General features: G+C 40.6%; 1 protein-coding gene across 3 annotated transcripts; it reads right to left on the minus strand.

Annotated features, from left to right (window-relative positions):
* Window positions 1-377: 377 nt before the first annotated feature.
* On the minus strand, window positions 378-15994 carry LOC125009628 (deoxyribonuclease gamma-like). 3 transcript variants are annotated; one of them, XM_047587722.1, is made up of 11 exons: window positions 15861-15925; window positions 13836-13906; window positions 9937-10094; window positions 9224-9312; window positions 9049-9060; window positions 5497-5583; window positions 4050-4147; window positions 3848-3963; window positions 2428-2585; window positions 1609-1705; window positions 378-950 (listed from the first exon to the last, which is right to left on the minus strand). In XM_047587722.1, exons 3-11 carry the CDS (start codon window positions 10084-10086, stop codon window positions 807-809), a joined length of 951 nt encoding a protein of 316 aa, XP_047443678.1. In that variant the 5' UTR covers window positions 10087-10094; window positions 13836-13906; window positions 15861-15925; the 3' UTR covers window positions 378-806. The 3 variants fall into 3 exon arrangements, with proteins under 3 accessions (XP_047443678.1, XP_047443688.1, XP_047443698.1); XM_047587732.1 differs by lacking the exon at window positions 13836-13906 and having other exon boundaries at window positions 15861-15994; XM_047587742.1 differs by lacking the exon at window positions 9049-9060 and having other exon boundaries at window positions 15861-15924.
* Window positions 15995-16391: the final 397 nt, after the last annotated feature.

Raw genomic sequence — 16391 nt, forward strand, 5'->3', positions numbered from 1 at the left:
TTTGTTTTTTTTATTCTGTTTTGGGTAATTTTTCGGCCCTTTGTTGTAATTTTATATTTCTTCATGTCTTTTATTTTCTAGTTGAACCCCTTCAGTCCATTTTGTGTTGTTTTTTTTTTTGTGGTCATAATTTTTACTCCTCTAGACACATTAACTGGTCTTTTTTCATTTTTATCTACTTTTAGTGTCTTTGTTTGGCTTTTTCCTCCCTCTGAGAAACATTTTGCGTTATTTACTCTGCTCATTGTTTATTCTTTATGCGCATTTTCTATCTCTAATCCTTTTGTGTTACCTGTTTGGACGTTTTACGCGAGCATGTCTTGACAAACATTTTTTTATTTTTTTACAACCTTAGAGTTGAGTACAACAGACGGCTGCACATTTTCCAACATAAAAGCTTTACTGAATTTAAAAAAAAACACAATCATACATAACATTTGTCATATGTCCAAATATTTACACCAGTGTCTGTACATTAGAAAAAAAAGTAGAGCCCTGAAAATGATCGGTGTTATGACTGAGGGTCATAATCTTGTTTTTGTTATTCTGTCTGATTCACCAGAAAGAAATACAGCATTTATATTTATTAGTTTTCATTCAGCTGGTTGTTGGTTTAATTCCCTGCCCTGCTGTCATCATCCTTCCATCATTAATGTTGGAGGATGAATCTGGTTCGTTCCAGCTCCACACTGTAAACTAAACGTGGTGAAAGAGAAAAATCTAAATAATTCAGTTCAGTTTGACTTTGATCAATGTTTAAAAACATGTGACATCATCAGAGAGGACGAGCTGGTCTGAACCAGGACTCAACCAGACGATCCCAGAGAGGACAGGAAGGACTGGACGATCACAGAGACACCGAGCAGCATCAGGAGGGGAGGAGCCTGGAGGAGGAGGCCGGAGCCCTTCAGCCTCACCTCCACAGGGTAGTGGTCGCTCACCTCCACCACCTGGTGGACAAACACAGAACATCAAACTCCACATAAGGGACTGGTTTTATTTATGCTATTCCTGTAGTAGCTTACAGCAACTAACAGTAGCTGACAGTAGCTAACAGTAATTAACGGTAGCTAACAGCAGCTGACAGTAGCCAACAATAGCTGACAGTGACTAACAGTAACTAAAGGTAGCTAACAGTAGCTAACGGTAGCTAGTAGTAGTTAAAGGTGGCTGTAACAGTAGCTGACACTATTACTGGTCAGACTTTTCTCAGAAGAAACATATGAGAACTGAATATTGACAAGTTTCAAGACCTGGTGGATTCATTTTACATTTTAGCGCCGTACGTTTATTAAGAGAATTTCAAGATGACAATAGAGTAAAAATGCCCGAAAGGTAAGAACTGATTTAAGTGAAGCCAAAGCTAGTAGAGCTCCTCCTAGTGGTTGGAGGCTGCAGTATAGGCCCTATAAGCTCCACCTCTCCATGTTAGTGGGCGGGACTAAAGTACACAAAGCTTCTCATTGCTTCAGTTGGGCTTAAATAACTTGTTGAATACCTGCTGATGCACTAGTCATCCACTAAGAGGCTCCCACCTGTTGGCTCAGTTCAATCAGGGCAGTGTATAAATGCACTAAACCTTGGTTTGGTCCGGTCGGGCTACCGTACCTTGCTCCTGCTCAGTTTCAAGTCTTTGCCGAAGTTGTAGACTTTTCCAGAGAAAGGTCTGATGGCCTTCAGGAAGGACTGTCCATGCACCACGATCCTGACGAAGAGGACTTTCCGTTAATATCAAGCATTGGATGTCTAATAATAACCTTTAAGAGTTTGACCTTAGTGGGGTTTATTTATAGCTACTGGAGGGAGGCCAGCACATCTAAAACCTCAAGTCTTTTCTGCCTTGTCATTATGTGTCAGATTCTCGTCCTGTTAACTAGTGACTTTAGAGCGTAGTGGGATAAAACATTTACAGCTACCGCTTCAAAACAATGGTCTGTAAAGAGATAATTGCCCACTGCACCAACATCTGACAATTATTAGCGAAAACATTTGAGTGGTTCCAGGTTATTGGAGGGAGACACGTCCCTAGTGTCCACTACTAATTCACTGTTTTACGAACACACACCTTATCTGCGTCACCTGATTTATCATGTACCACTTCCTCTTGAGTAAATTACATTTAACGCACAAATCCATCTGTACGATATGTTCATAGTAGCTCAATCAGTCATAGTGTATATGTTGCTCAATCATCTGTATGGTCTCACCTGTATATAAGGTCTCACCTGTATATATGTCTCACCTGTATATAAGGTCTCACCTGGTCTCACCTGTATATAAGGTCTCACCTGTATATACGGTCCGTCCCGTACCTCTCATATACCACACCATTGATGCTACATGCTCTGACTGCTGCCTGAGCCTCTGGTTAGATGCTAAGCTGCATGTCGTTGCTCTGTACCTGTACATGCATACAAGAACACACACCTGTCATATGGACAGTGGGTGTTGTCCGTGACCGTGGTGTCGACTCTGTCTCCGATCAGCCAGGAGAAACTAGAGTTTGTGTAGAGTCGGATGTTTTTCCTGTCGTTTCGGGTCACGTAGGCACAGCCGGCGTGAAAATCTCCCAGAAACATCACGTTCTACACACGGAGGGAAATAGAAACGTCACATTCATCACATTCATCACCTGTTTCCACATCCTCACGTTGCAGCAGCTTTTAGTTGCTCTTTAACGTGACCCAGAACTCACTGGGGAGAAGTTAAACTAATTTCAGCCATTGGGAGTGACTGATACAGTTGATTAGATATAGAGATTCATTATCTAATCACTTGGGTTCTTGGATGGCATTACCTTGGCTTCCAGCACTACTTTGAAAAACTTTGGTGTTATATTTGTCCTTTAATTCTCACATAAAGCAGGTGACCAGGACTGCTTTCTTTCACCTTCGCAATGTCATCAAAATTAGCAACATCCTTTCTCAGAGTGATGCGGAAAAACTAGTTCATGCATTTGTGTCTTCCAGGCTGGATTATTGTAACTCGTTACTGTCCGGCTCCAAATCCTCTTTAAAAAGCCTCCAACTGATTCAAAACGCTGCAGCAAGAGCACTGACAGGAATTAGCAAGAGAGATCATATTACTCCAGTATTAGCTTCTCTTCATTGGCTCCCTTTAAAATCTAGAATTTAATTTAAAATCCTCCTCCTTACATACGAGGCCCTGAAAGGCCGAGCTCCATCATATCTGAAAGACCTCATAGAACCAGACTGTCCCAACAGATCACTATGATCTCTAAGTGCAGGTCTGCTTGTGGTTCCTAGAGGTTCTAAAAGTAAAATGGGAGGTAGAGCCTTCAGCTATCAGGCTCCTCTCCTGTGGAACCAGCTCCCAGTTTGGGTTCTGGAGGCAGACACAGTCTCTACGTTTAAGGTCAGGACTAAGACTTTCCTTTTAGACAAAGCTTATAGTTAGAGCTGGACTTAACCATCCCTTAGTTATGCTGCTATAGGCCTAGGCTGCCAAGCTCCTAGTCTCTATTTTTTTCTCTATTACTAGTTGTGCTGCTACAGCATAACATGTTAACAGCTGTGTGGATATTGTAAAGCATCTTGAGTCAATTTGTTTTGTTACTGACACTATATAAATAAATAAAACTGAATGTAATCCACTAGAGACCAACTATGAGCCACAGAGAGATGGACGACCAGAGAATCACTCCATATGTGGACGATACTTTAGTGTACATCAGCAAATAGGTTTTCAGTGACATGCGTCCAACATGCTGTGAATGACAATATGAGAAAAGACAACAAATGCCACATCCTTGTGTACCGTCTGAAGTCCAGTACTAAAACTAAAAACTGATAAATCCTACAAACACTTCATCACTTCCATTTCTTACCTGGTTGTTCCACTTCTTGCTGACTTCCTCGAAGACATCGTAGAGGCGGTCGATCTCCTGAACGGCCTGACTGGGCTCAGAGTGGAGAGGAACCAGGATGAAGTCATTGATCTCGGCTGCGTGGGACAAAAAGGACGGAGACGAATGACATCAGCTGACTCAGATAAAACAATAAACAGAGCTGTGTTTGGTGTCCACTCACTGGTTTTCTGGCTGTTGAAGTAAACGGCGAACGGCGGTCTGACAAAAGACTGGGGCTTCTGGTACTGATATTCCCCCGTCACCGACACCATCCCACTCCTGTTCACGGAGAAGACAAAGACATTCAGTGTCTCTACCAGCAGCACAGACCTTAGACTGATGTTAAATCCAGACATGAGTGGATCTTTAATGCAAGATTAATGCAAAACTGGAATATGGACGTGTGGGAGTTGATAGATGTGCTGTTTTCTGCAAATGCACGTTAATTAATAATGCAACAACATAAAATAAAATTGTTGTCCACATGTCTAATGTATCCAGCAGCTTAATCCGTTCACATCAGTGTCGACGGCCATTTTTTATTTAGTCACATTTTAGTCATTTTTATGTTTCATGGTTTTAGTCTCAAAGAGTCAAACTGCATCTAACCACTTTATCTGAAAGTTTTTGAACATTATGTACAACAAAAGGTATAAAAATAGAATTCTGACTGTCAACTCCCCCACCAACCACTACAAGGCCCATCAAGACAGAAATTAATAAATAAAAAAGAACATTTCAACTAAAAAAACTAATGAAGAAATGACAAAATAAAGAAAAAATAAAAATAAATGAATCCCTCAACTCAAAAGAAAAGTCTAGATAGATAGATAGATAGATAGATAGATAGATAGATAGATAGATAGATAGATAGATAGATAGATAGATAGATTAGCGTTATAGGTCGTAGCCGACATTTGAGTCCTAACATCACCTAATTTGTGCGAATTATTTGGTTTAAATTCACACTATTGCAGTTCAGCATTACGCTGAGACTTTATTTTGAAGGGTAGTAACAGGAAATGATGCATAGATGTGACTTTACAAACAATATCACGTTGTCATGTCTGACCAGTTTGCCCAAGGTAAAGCACATTCAAACATGTAAAAAAAGATAGAAAAAGATAAAATAATTGTACACAAATGGACATAATGAATACTCTGATTCCTATCAGTATAATAATAACAGTCTTATTATTATTATTATCATTAATAAGAAGAATCTTTACATTATTATCAATAACACACACATAACCGGAAAATCCTTTTAACTCAGGAATTAAGTGTTTTCCTATGTGTTCGATGTATTATGATTGGGTTCAATATGTGTATGTATGTATTTTACCATGTGTATGTATGTATTTTGTATTTTTGTGGTGCTCCCGTTGTTATGCAACAAATTGCTCCACTGGAGGCAAATACAGTGAAAATAACCAATAAGATAAATAAATCCAGTTGAAACGCCTCCTTCCCTTCTGTGCCTTGTAAAAATCATTTCTTTGTTTCTATATATTTTATATTTGGACATTCCTGGTTCATGAATGTGAGTGTGTCTACTGGCCTGAACTGATCCAGGTGTGTGCAGGTGTGTGCAGGTGTGTTACTCCTGGATCACAGTTGTGTCTTACTTGTAGATGAAAACGTATTGCTGCATGTCGCTTGGAGACGTTCCCAGACTCTTACTGGACACGGCCTTGTAGGCGTGCTCGTCATACCTCAACACAACACACAGACAAAGAGAAACCGTTGAAAAGCAGATAAACAGACACACAACGTCCCACAACAACCACCAGGAGACTGAATTTAAACACGGATTCAGACGACGTGATTCATACTTGTTGTTCATCCACCCAGGTACCAGCCCCCAGAACAAGGTTCATGACCCAGAAATGTCTCGATTTAAGGAAAGTTTTCTGACCTTTTGACTTAAACATAAATCTGATTTACTATGAAAAAAAATGAACTTAACATAATAATATTCCTATAAAAGGGTTATTATTGGGTGCATTTGTGGACAAGTAGTCAAATAACTTTGCTTTCACCAGCTGCTCTTCATCATTGTATTATTACAGAAAAACATTTCGGCTAACAAGGCAGAAGTTAGCAAAGCCGCTAAAGCCCATTCCAAGCATCCAGTCACTGAACAAATGGTTTATAACAGTGTAATTCAGCTGTAGGGAGCTTTATTATGTTATTTATTAATGCATCTGGCAACCCTTATAGCGCCTCCTGTGGTCACCGGTAAATAATCAAATACTAAAACTCATTCTTAATAATGTAAACACAGTATGTTTGGTCATAAACGCAAACAAAAACTACATAGACTGTAAATGTTGTCATATTTGTTTATATCGACATTTCACTGTTACAAACCATTTATAAAAACAGTCCCAATAAATGATGAATAACATGCTAATGATGCTACGGCTAAATATTGGGACAGTCCAGTGGTGGAAAGTAACTTAAGTTGTGATATTCTGACATGTTGCTAAAGGTGATAGCAACACTAACGCTAAAGACTGTGCATAATAATAATGTGGTAATATTATTAATGATTGGGTTTCTAGTCACCTGTTCATTTTGAATTTGTGTGTTTAATTTAGAGTTACCTGGTTAAACCTGGTCCTCTTAGTAATGAACGGACACGTGCATTAATTAGCTTCTCTTTTTCATTAATTAGCTTCTCTTTGTGACGCTTCTTCATGGTTACATAACATCTACCAGATACAACGTGTGTCCTTTTACTCCAGTATAGTTTGAAATGCAGAACCTTTACTTGTTTTTGAGTATTTCTACATTTTGCTTTCCTTTTTTTGGCACTGCAAACATTCACCACCAAGGATCAGCCCTCAATTAGCATCCCTGCTCATTACCCATACATCCACACATGCGCAGCAACACTGATTTAGACAATATTCACACCGTTATCCCACATGCAAAGATCATAATGTTTCATACCCAGAATTATCAGAGGGACGAGCTTTTGTCCAGTTTATCTCATTAGCATCAGCAAATAGCCAACAGCTAACCCAGATAATTAGACACCAACCACGAGAGATTGTTCATTGTTAATTCACCAACAATCAGGATGAAGGAAATCAGATGATTCAGGGTTAGACATCACCAGGAAGAAATCAGCTGGATGCAGCAAAGCTTCGACTTACTGATGTAATCAGGGACAAATTAAACCCAATTAAAATAAAGTTTTCTCCTCAGCCTCCGTGCTTCAATAATAGATACTACATTACATCAAAATATAAATAAAAGATCATTCACAAAGAAACAAAGAGTTCTTAATTTTGGTAGTGTGTCTTATTTTTATTATTATTCTTTGTCTGATTCATTAATCTTCTCTTGATCATGGGCGAGAAAACCCATGTGCATTCATCTACGTCCTGGAAAGAATTCCCAAACAGTGCCGTTTTAAATTCAAAAATACATTTCTTATTATCCAGATGACTATCCACTTGCTATTTTCTATTTTCATGCGACCAGCTCTTAATTTTGGTTAAAAAAACAAACTAATTTTTTTTTGCTTTTGGTCTGAGCCTCATTATTGTCTTCTTCATTGGTCCTGGGTGATCTGATCATGTGGAGACACATTTTATTAATTAACACCAGGTGTGGACACAGACAGTTAAAGACGGACCAGGTGAGACCAGATGTCTCTAAACTACTTCTTTTATTCATGAACCACTGTTGAAATAACGGACTGAGAGTCTGAATCATAGAACATGTTGAACTACTTGTGTTTCTCTACTCAGAGATACTATAACTTGTTTTGAAAAAAGTTTAAGAGATATCTTTTTTAATCTTGAACTTCACCTTGAAAACTAAGTGATTTGAGGACAGGACCTCACTACAATCGTACTCATCCGTTTTTCCTGGATGTGGTGTTCCGCAGGGCCTACTACTCGTCCTACTATTTTTTTGGCAGCTTTGGAATAATGTGGAATAATAATGCATTTGGGTGAAAAGTAGAGCACCATTTACACAATATAGCTAATATATAATATAACTAAACTCCATCTATACAAAAGTGTTTTTTATAACCAAAGAATAAATCAAGATGTACATGTTTTATGTGGAAGTGAAGTTACCAGTGATCATTAATTCAAATTCAAAACCAAGAAAGAATGGTTTGCATTTTGTTCTTCTTCTTGTGCACAAAGTTTAGGTTATTATTATCCCCTTCTTGACGATTTACTGGACACAAATGCCTTAGTTGTAAGAGGAGACACTGACCAGGTGTCTGGCGTCATAAAGAAGAGAACTTTTACTATTTTTGTGTGACAGCAACGTGGTTTAGTTATGGTCATCTTACACAAACAGTTTCCCCCACAATTATACTCAATCACGAGCTACTGCTGCTGTGTAAAAGTTTTTGTACCTGCGACATCAGTAACTTCCCTGCGCTAACATTACAAATGACACTTTAATAATGTACATAATAATGGGTAACACTTTATTTTGTCATGTCTTCTCAGGGCAGCTTCAATCCTGTGTTGTCCAGTTCTTCTAAATGCAGCGGTTATTTTACCATTTCTGACCAACATCTATGTTAGAGTCAGAACTCCGGTGTGGAGATGTTCTCCTGCAGGTCCAGGCCGTGTTTAGCCTAGCTTAGCATAAAGACTGGAACTGCTAGCCTACCTCCATCAAAGACAAAAGACTTCACAAACAACTCCAAAGCTAGGTCTGTAGCATGTAGCATTTCTCTACAAGGTTTTCTTGAATTAGTTTACAACTAAATTACTGCCGTTGAAGAAAAGAGACGTAAAGAGTCGCATCTGTAATAAAACAATTAACAACGATTAAAGTCTGTGGCTCTGATTGATGGGAGGACTAGCAAACTGATTCAGAGTTATTTTCTGACTCTAGACCGGTTGAAACACGTCCTTTAACAAAATCCAGATGGAGAAGATGAGAAGAGTTTAACTCCACAACTTATTAAATCTGACGCCTTTGGAGCTGTTGGAAGGTTTAAACTTCTGATGGACGTAGGATTGCAGTTAGTCATATTCTAAGCATGTAACAGGTTTTAAATTCCTTCACTGAGGCAGCTTCTCAGCAAATACCCAAAATAAAGTGTTACTTATTATTATGAGGATTAGTAAAGAGGCAAATAAAGGTGATTAGGATGACCGATTGTGATTAGATGCTCATAAAATCCACTGTACCTGTCAGTTCCCCTGTTGGAGGCAGACAGCAGACACATAATGATCACCACATGGTATTTACATGTGTTACATGGGTTAATATCACAGTTGGTAAATGCTGGGCTGCTGGGAGTTTGATGTGAAACGAGTCGAGGACGTGGTGCTAATGGTGCTAATGAACATTTACAGTAGTTACCTGTTGAGAAAATTCAGCAGAGCTTTGACGGCTTTACCGCCCGAATCAACCACGTCCTGCAGGAGACAGATGTCACAGCGAGACACGATCTAGAGACAGGAGACGGACGGACGGAGTTAAAGGACACTGCCACCAGTCTTTAACCCTAGAGCTGTAAACATGACGGATTTAACCTCAGATTTAGCCTTTATGCAATAAAACTCTGTTTAGGACGTAGCCAGAGTAACTGAATGGTGTCCATGAACATGTGGGAGCTCATTCGTGGTCTCGGCCTCTGAAGTTTCTATCACTACAGTCAGAATCTCTCTAAGTGGTTATTTCTGGACAAATCAATGTTGGAACACAGATAAAAAATAGTTGTTTGATAAAAATGTGTTGGTTGAATCTTATAATGACTTTTATCAATGAAACCAGAAGAAAATTACATATTGCATCATGCAGCATTTACTCAAACACAGCTGATAGAGTCCAGAGCCCTGATTGGTTCATGAAGCTGCTGCTGTCACATAAACCACCAGAGGATAAATTGTTAACTACAAGATTCACCACAGAATAAAACCGTTGTCGTCTGTAGATAATTCACGAATGACGTGATATGGTTAAATAGAAAGTCCCAAAAATAAAAAGATGGAAGAGGAAATGGAATCACAAACAAACAGGAAGTGTGTGTGTGTGTGTGTGTGTGTGTGTGTGTTTGTGTGTGTGTGTCATACTCGTGTCAACGTGTGCATCACTCTGTAGTTTGTAGATTTTTTTTGGTTAAACTTCTGCACATTGTACGAACAGATCCTTAATCCAGAAACGCTCCCGATGAAGAGGAGGAGGAGGAGGAGTGGAAGGTGAGAAGAAGAGCGCCACCTCATGGCCGGATCTGTGGAGATAAAAGATGAACCGTGTGACTGCAGGATGAAACACAACAGGAACACATGGAGTTAAACTTTATAGTTTCTATGGGTTGAAACAGAACGGATCAGCCACAACATTATGACCACTGATGGAGAACCATTTGGTGACGATTCAGTGTTCTACTGGGAAACTTTCACACCTTGTATTCATTCATGTGGATGTTACTTAGACAAGTAGCACCAACCTAGACCAGACCAGACACCTCTGACCAAGTCTCTGTGTCTACTTCAGTAGAAACTTCAGCCTATAGATCAGGTTGTAACTAGTGTTTCTAGACCTAAAACTAGACTGGTTCTAAATAACTGAGGCTTTTTCCTGAATATTGTCATAATGTTTGGTTCACGGAGGAAAACGCTAGCCAGAGGAGAGAGCTAGCAGGAGGAGAGAGCTAGCAGGAGGATAGAGCTAGCAGGAGGAGAAAGCTAGCCAGAGGAGAGAGCTAGCCAGAGGAGAGAGCTAGCAGGAGGAGAGAGCTAGCCAGAGGAGAGAGCTAGCAGGAGGAGAGAGCTAGCAAGAGGAGAGAGCTAGCAAGAGGAGAGAGCTAGCAGGAGGAGAGAGCTAGCCAGAGGAGAGAGCTAGCAGGTGGAGAGAGCTAGCAGTAGGAGAGAGCTAGCAAGAGGAGAGAGCTAGCCAGAGGAGAGAGCTAGCAGGAGGAGAGAGCTAGCAAGAGGAGAGAGCTAGCAAGAGGAGAGAGCTAGCAGGAGGAGAGAGCTAGCAAGAGGAGAGAGCTAGCAGTAGGAGAGAGCTAGCAGGAGGAGAGAGCTAGCAAGAGGAGAGAGCTAGCTAGAGGAGAGAGCTAGCAGGAGGAGAGAGCTAGCAAGAGGAGAGAGCTAACCAGCCCCTTTGAGGCAGTATAGAGACTGGACACATTTGGGACATTTAGACATTATTACTGGTTGGACACCTGATAGTTGTGGACATGGTCCTAAATAGTTTTAATGGAAATAGTTGTAAATAAGTAAATGTGTTGATCAGCTTTAGAAATGTCCAGGTTAGATTTACATTCTAAGTTCTAGAAATGGTTGGTTCAACATGTTTGTGGTTTTCTAACTTGTTCCTGGATCTGATGGTTCTAGTCTGGTTTTAGCTCCAACGTGTTCACACAAAGAATGAAACCAAACAAGGACCAAGGTGAAGAGTTTTAACACTCTAGGACACTGGACTCTGGACTCCAGAGAGTTAAAGACACAATGAATGTGTTCAGCTCCTCTTCTGGTGAGTAGCTGGTCTTTAATGGGACCAGGACTCATTGTGGGTTTACACTAACCAAAGGAATGAGGTTACATGGGTCCCAGACCTCCCTCACAGGTCTCTTCATGTTATATTGCATGTTCATTTTAACCCTTCATAGGCTCTCAGTGAAATACTTGGAAATTCTACATTTCAACCCTAAAGTTTTATTTATCGTAGTACATCACAAGACTTTTTACTGATGAATGAATTCCCCATATTATCTGGTTCTGGTCCTTAAACTAATGTAAACATTTAGAGCAGTAGAACATCATCAACATCATCACATTAGAAACATTAGGACACTTGTTGTTCTTCATGGTTCCTGATAAACCAGTTCAGAGGGGGACCTTGTAGACCACATTAGACCCTGATTAGACCTGAGGATGTTTGCTTAATCTTCTCTGATTGGCTCAATGAAAACCACATGACAATAAACCTCACTGAGAGGAACCAGGAACCACGTTACCACATGTGGTTCTTTATGACCCATGAAGGGTTAAACTAACAGTGAACAGCTGAAATATGTTCAGGCTTCATTCTGATTCTGTTATAGAGATCACATTAGATTTAGCTCCATTGTGTCGCCGTCAGCTGTGTAAATAAGCTCTTGTGTGTGTGTAGAAGTGAGAAGAAGTATGAGCCTGCCTTCTTTCGTATGAAGGGGTTGGACAAAATAATGTGGGTTTTTTTTTTCCACGAACAGACGGACGATGCTGTGAAAGGGCGAGTCTTTCACAGAAAACTAAGGCCTCCCAGAACAGAGGCTTTTACAACAAAGTAAAGCAGGAAGTGTTGGATTTTAAACATTAACTCAGTCATAGGGGTTGAACTTTAACAGCAGCGAGAATGTGTGAGTGGTTGGACTGGTCCCATGGAGAACGTGTTCAGGCCTGAAGCTCTGCAGCAGCTCATCAACACAAACCAAACAACCTGTTCACTCCTTCCACTCAACTGTTTGACTCCAACAACAGATGAAAACAGGCTGCTGAGGTTAGCATTACGGGCTAAACCTCCAAGATACAGCAAAGTGGAAACCGCAGTCAGATTTAGCTCAGTTTTAGCCGACTAGCTAAAGATGTAAGATGAGAGCAGCTGGAGTTATGTCTAGAGAAGCTTCATGGAGGTATACATATTAAACACTTGTAGTTCCTCTAGTGTCCAGTAGAGGCTCCAACAGTGAGACATTTACAGCCTAAGATAGACTCTATAAAGATGGACGCCATGACGACTCCTCTACAGGGAAGCTAAAGCTATAGTGTGATATGTGATTTTACTCTCTTGCTCTTTATTTTTATGTATGCTCTTTTATTTGTATGAGCCCCCCCTGGTGGCCGGAGGCCGCAGTATAGGCCATAAGCTATGGACTTGGGTCAAACTAAAATACTAAACTACACGACAAATATATTTTTTCCAAGAATGGTTTGTGTCATTTCAGGTAGTTAATACCATAAAATGGCCTATAACTGCTTAGAAGTTCCCCTGGGTTCCTCTGGTTCCTCTCCCACTATGATGGAGTGATGTTTGTTGGTGGACCACTCCTGTGGAGGGGAACAGTCGTCTTCAATCTGTCTGACTCTCTGTGGATCATTTGTGGCTTCCAGACTCTTTACAGATGGTTGTGGAACCTTTTCCAGCCTGATGAGCAACAACAACTCTTTTTCTGAGCTCCTCACAAAGCTCCTTTCATCTGTTGTCATCACACACTTCAACACAAACATGAGACAAATCCCTGATTTACAGAAACTAAACCAGGAACCGAGTCTCATCACACTGATGGAAACACTTCTGAACTCATGGACTCTGGTTTAATCTAGAGGAGCTCCTCTCTGATATGTGATATTGGCTCATTTTAAGTCTAATGTTTGTCTTTTTTCAGGATCTGCTGATGTTCTGAGTCATTTTTATGTAGAATCTCTCTGCCTCTTCCTCTTCTTCTCTATTGCATGTGATGCTCTTCATCAATAAAGTCCTACAGTGACTGATGTCGGTGTTAATTCACTGCTAGTAGAGATTTACTCAAAAAGAGACAAAACCAAAGCGTAAGTAGCAAACCGCCGTCAGACTGAAGTTTTTACTGACAGAGCTCAGGCAGGTGTCTGTTTTCAGCTCCTCCCCATGTGGAGGTGGACGGACCGGTGGAGCGACTTCCGTCCACCACTCCCTCTAAGAGTGCAACACATCTGACTCCACAAAACCACAACCACACACTGAACCACTGTCCCAGATTTCAACACAACGACAGAAACACATGTTCAGAAAGGATCCTCATCAGATTCAGACTCTTTCAGGATCCCATTCTTAGATTTTATTCGTCTGTGTTGTGGTGACTCCACATCGAGTTCTTGGAATCTCACTTCCGTGCGATCATGTGAAAACAACAACCAACCTGTTCATTGTTTCACACTTTTCAACACAAACAAACGTCAGAAACGTTGCAGGAACTTGTTGTTTCATAGTTTTCTAAACCAATTACCTTTTTATCTGAGAGCCAGAGCAGATTTGTCAGGATTTAACTGAAGTTAGTCTGGTTGTTGGGGACAATCACTGCAGCAAAGGGAGAAAACATGATTCAGCTCCAGGATTAATGAAGAACCAGCTTCTAGTCAGACATGGATCTGGTGACACTGAGTCACTGGTTTAATCATTGAAATATGACACAACACAACCACAACCAAACGATATGAGGCAAACAGTCATGTCTATGTATCTAACACGAAGGTGTCAAACATACGGCTCACGGGCCAAATGTGGCCCACCAGAGGGTCTTAGCTGGTCCACGGGATGAATTTGAAAAGTAGCAAAATTTACATCAGGTGCAATTTTCCCACTGAGAATCAATTTCAATTTGTGGCGTCACAACGTTAGATGGAGGCAAAACAGAGGAAACCGCTTAATCCTCACTACGGTCGCGGGGTTACCTGGAGTCTATCCCAGCTGTCAGGCATCAGCGCTAACCAAAGAGCCGCTGTACCGCCCCACTGTCACTATCAACCATGAACCATGCTCTGTTTTTGGTGCCAAAATCAAAAAAGCAAAAACCCTGACTTGAAGTTTTATCGCATACGAGCCACTGACTCTGATATCAGGTCAGATTAATATCTAATACATCATCACTTTCCCATTATGTAAAGTTAATAATTATTATGTTAGCTAATGCTAACAGCTAGCTAACTCAACTTTAGTTGTATGTTTCAGGGGTGTACAAGCAAACATTGTTATAGGAACAACGAAAACGGAAAAACGATTTGTATGCTTTCAGTTTTTCTTCCATGTGGCGACCAGACGTCCTCTTTTCAAAACCTAAAAATGTGTCAAACTCAAACTTTCAAACAACCTTATATCAAGCCCCGTCAGAGCCAACTTTTTCTCACTTCTCTTTTCCTCTAGAATTTAATTTTCCTCGTCCATTCTTGCCCAAAGACTCAGTTTAAATATGCTAACAAGCTAGATTAGATGTTTTGCCTCCAGCCGAGCCCCACCCCACAAGATATGTCAGACTGATTAGAAACTGTGAGGGGACTGTTCCTCAGGTTCACACAGTTTGAGTTGAGTTGACACTGAAACCTAGAACTAAACAGAAATTTCACTTTTTTTCTTAAAAATGTCAGTTGTTCATTACATATTTTGTAACAGTTCAGTTCATTAATGTACTAATAATGAGATTAAACTGGGCTGCAATGAGTTTGACCCCCTTATCTAACGTAACCAGGCAGTGACAGAACCAACAACCTTCAGGCTGTGATGCTAACCAATGCTAACATCCATACTAACACCCACTCAGAGCAGAACGTTAGTGGAAATCTACCTGTTTTAGTTTAAGAGGACGATGTGAGCAGAAACACACTGATGGACGCGTCGATTATTTTTAATAATTCTGTTCCATCAAATCAAAGAAATAACACGATTACAAGTATTGTTTGCCCCAGAAACTTCCCTCCTTCCAGGAGACACGTCCCTCAACACTGGTTTGTGTTTGGGCTGAATCTGCTTTAAATGTGTCTGTGGTCGAGTCTGAATAAGGAACTTTACAAAAGCTTAGCACAAAACACTTCCCAACTTAACCATGACTTTCCCCTTTAATTCCTTCCAGTATTAGAAGATATTTTGTAAACTGAATGTTTCAGTGACTCACACACATCGATACAGCTCCAGCACATAAAAATCCAAACTCATGTTAAACACACAGTTAAAACCTTTAATAAGGTTGAACTCTCCAATAGTTTCAGTGCAGGAGCTTTTAATAAACAACAAACTTAAAATATTTAAGGCGAAGTAGAAATCCTCAAGTTCTCATACAAAGTACAAAGTACACATACAAAATACGAGGGAAACCCCTAACACTCAGGAAGCCTCACCAAAAGTTTCTTTTTCAAACTTTAACCATTCACTGAAAATTCTGATCACACACCCAGGGTGGACCCTGCAGCCTGGACTGGTCCAGGTTCTGGTCCAGGACCAGGTCCAGGTCCCGGTCCCGGTCCAGGCTTTGCTTTCTTACCTGTTCAGGTGAGCTGAGGACCGACGGTGAGTCTCTGCTGTTGAACCTCTGCTGAATGTTTCCTGATGGGTGGAGGCTCTCCTCCTACTGCTGCTTTCTCACCTTTAACCTCCTCCCACCCTGCAGCCTCTTCCTGGTTGTCACAAGTTGGCCGCGCCCTCAAGTGGTGCTGCATTCAGGGCCTGTGGGAGGTCTGGTTTGTGTGTCGTAACGCAGATACGTCCTTTCATATTATTAAGTTAACACTAATCTCCTCTTGATCTGGTTTTAGTCTCCAGATGAAAAATGCTTATTAGTCATTTTCATCGTTCATAGTTTCAAGTCTTGTGCAACATTTCAAACTTTTTCATCAAGTCCAGTCCTGTTACTGCTACGAGGGTTCCCTCTGCTGTGGAGTCACAGTTATCATCAACTTCTGAACTCCAGGGTCCACGTTCCTAAGGATTCTTAGAGCAAAGAGTTCAAGTTTTAAGAGAAAACTATTAAAATAAAGCTGTTTCCCTCCATGTTCAGGGTAGATGGTGGTAAAGG

Source organism: Mugil cephalus, chromosome 1, assembly GCF_022458985.1.
Source record: "Mugil cephalus isolate CIBA_MC_2020 chromosome 1, CIBA_Mcephalus_1.1, whole genome shotgun sequence".
Lineage (NCBI taxonomy): Eukaryota > Metazoa > Chordata > Actinopteri > Mugiliformes > Mugilidae > Mugil > Mugil cephalus.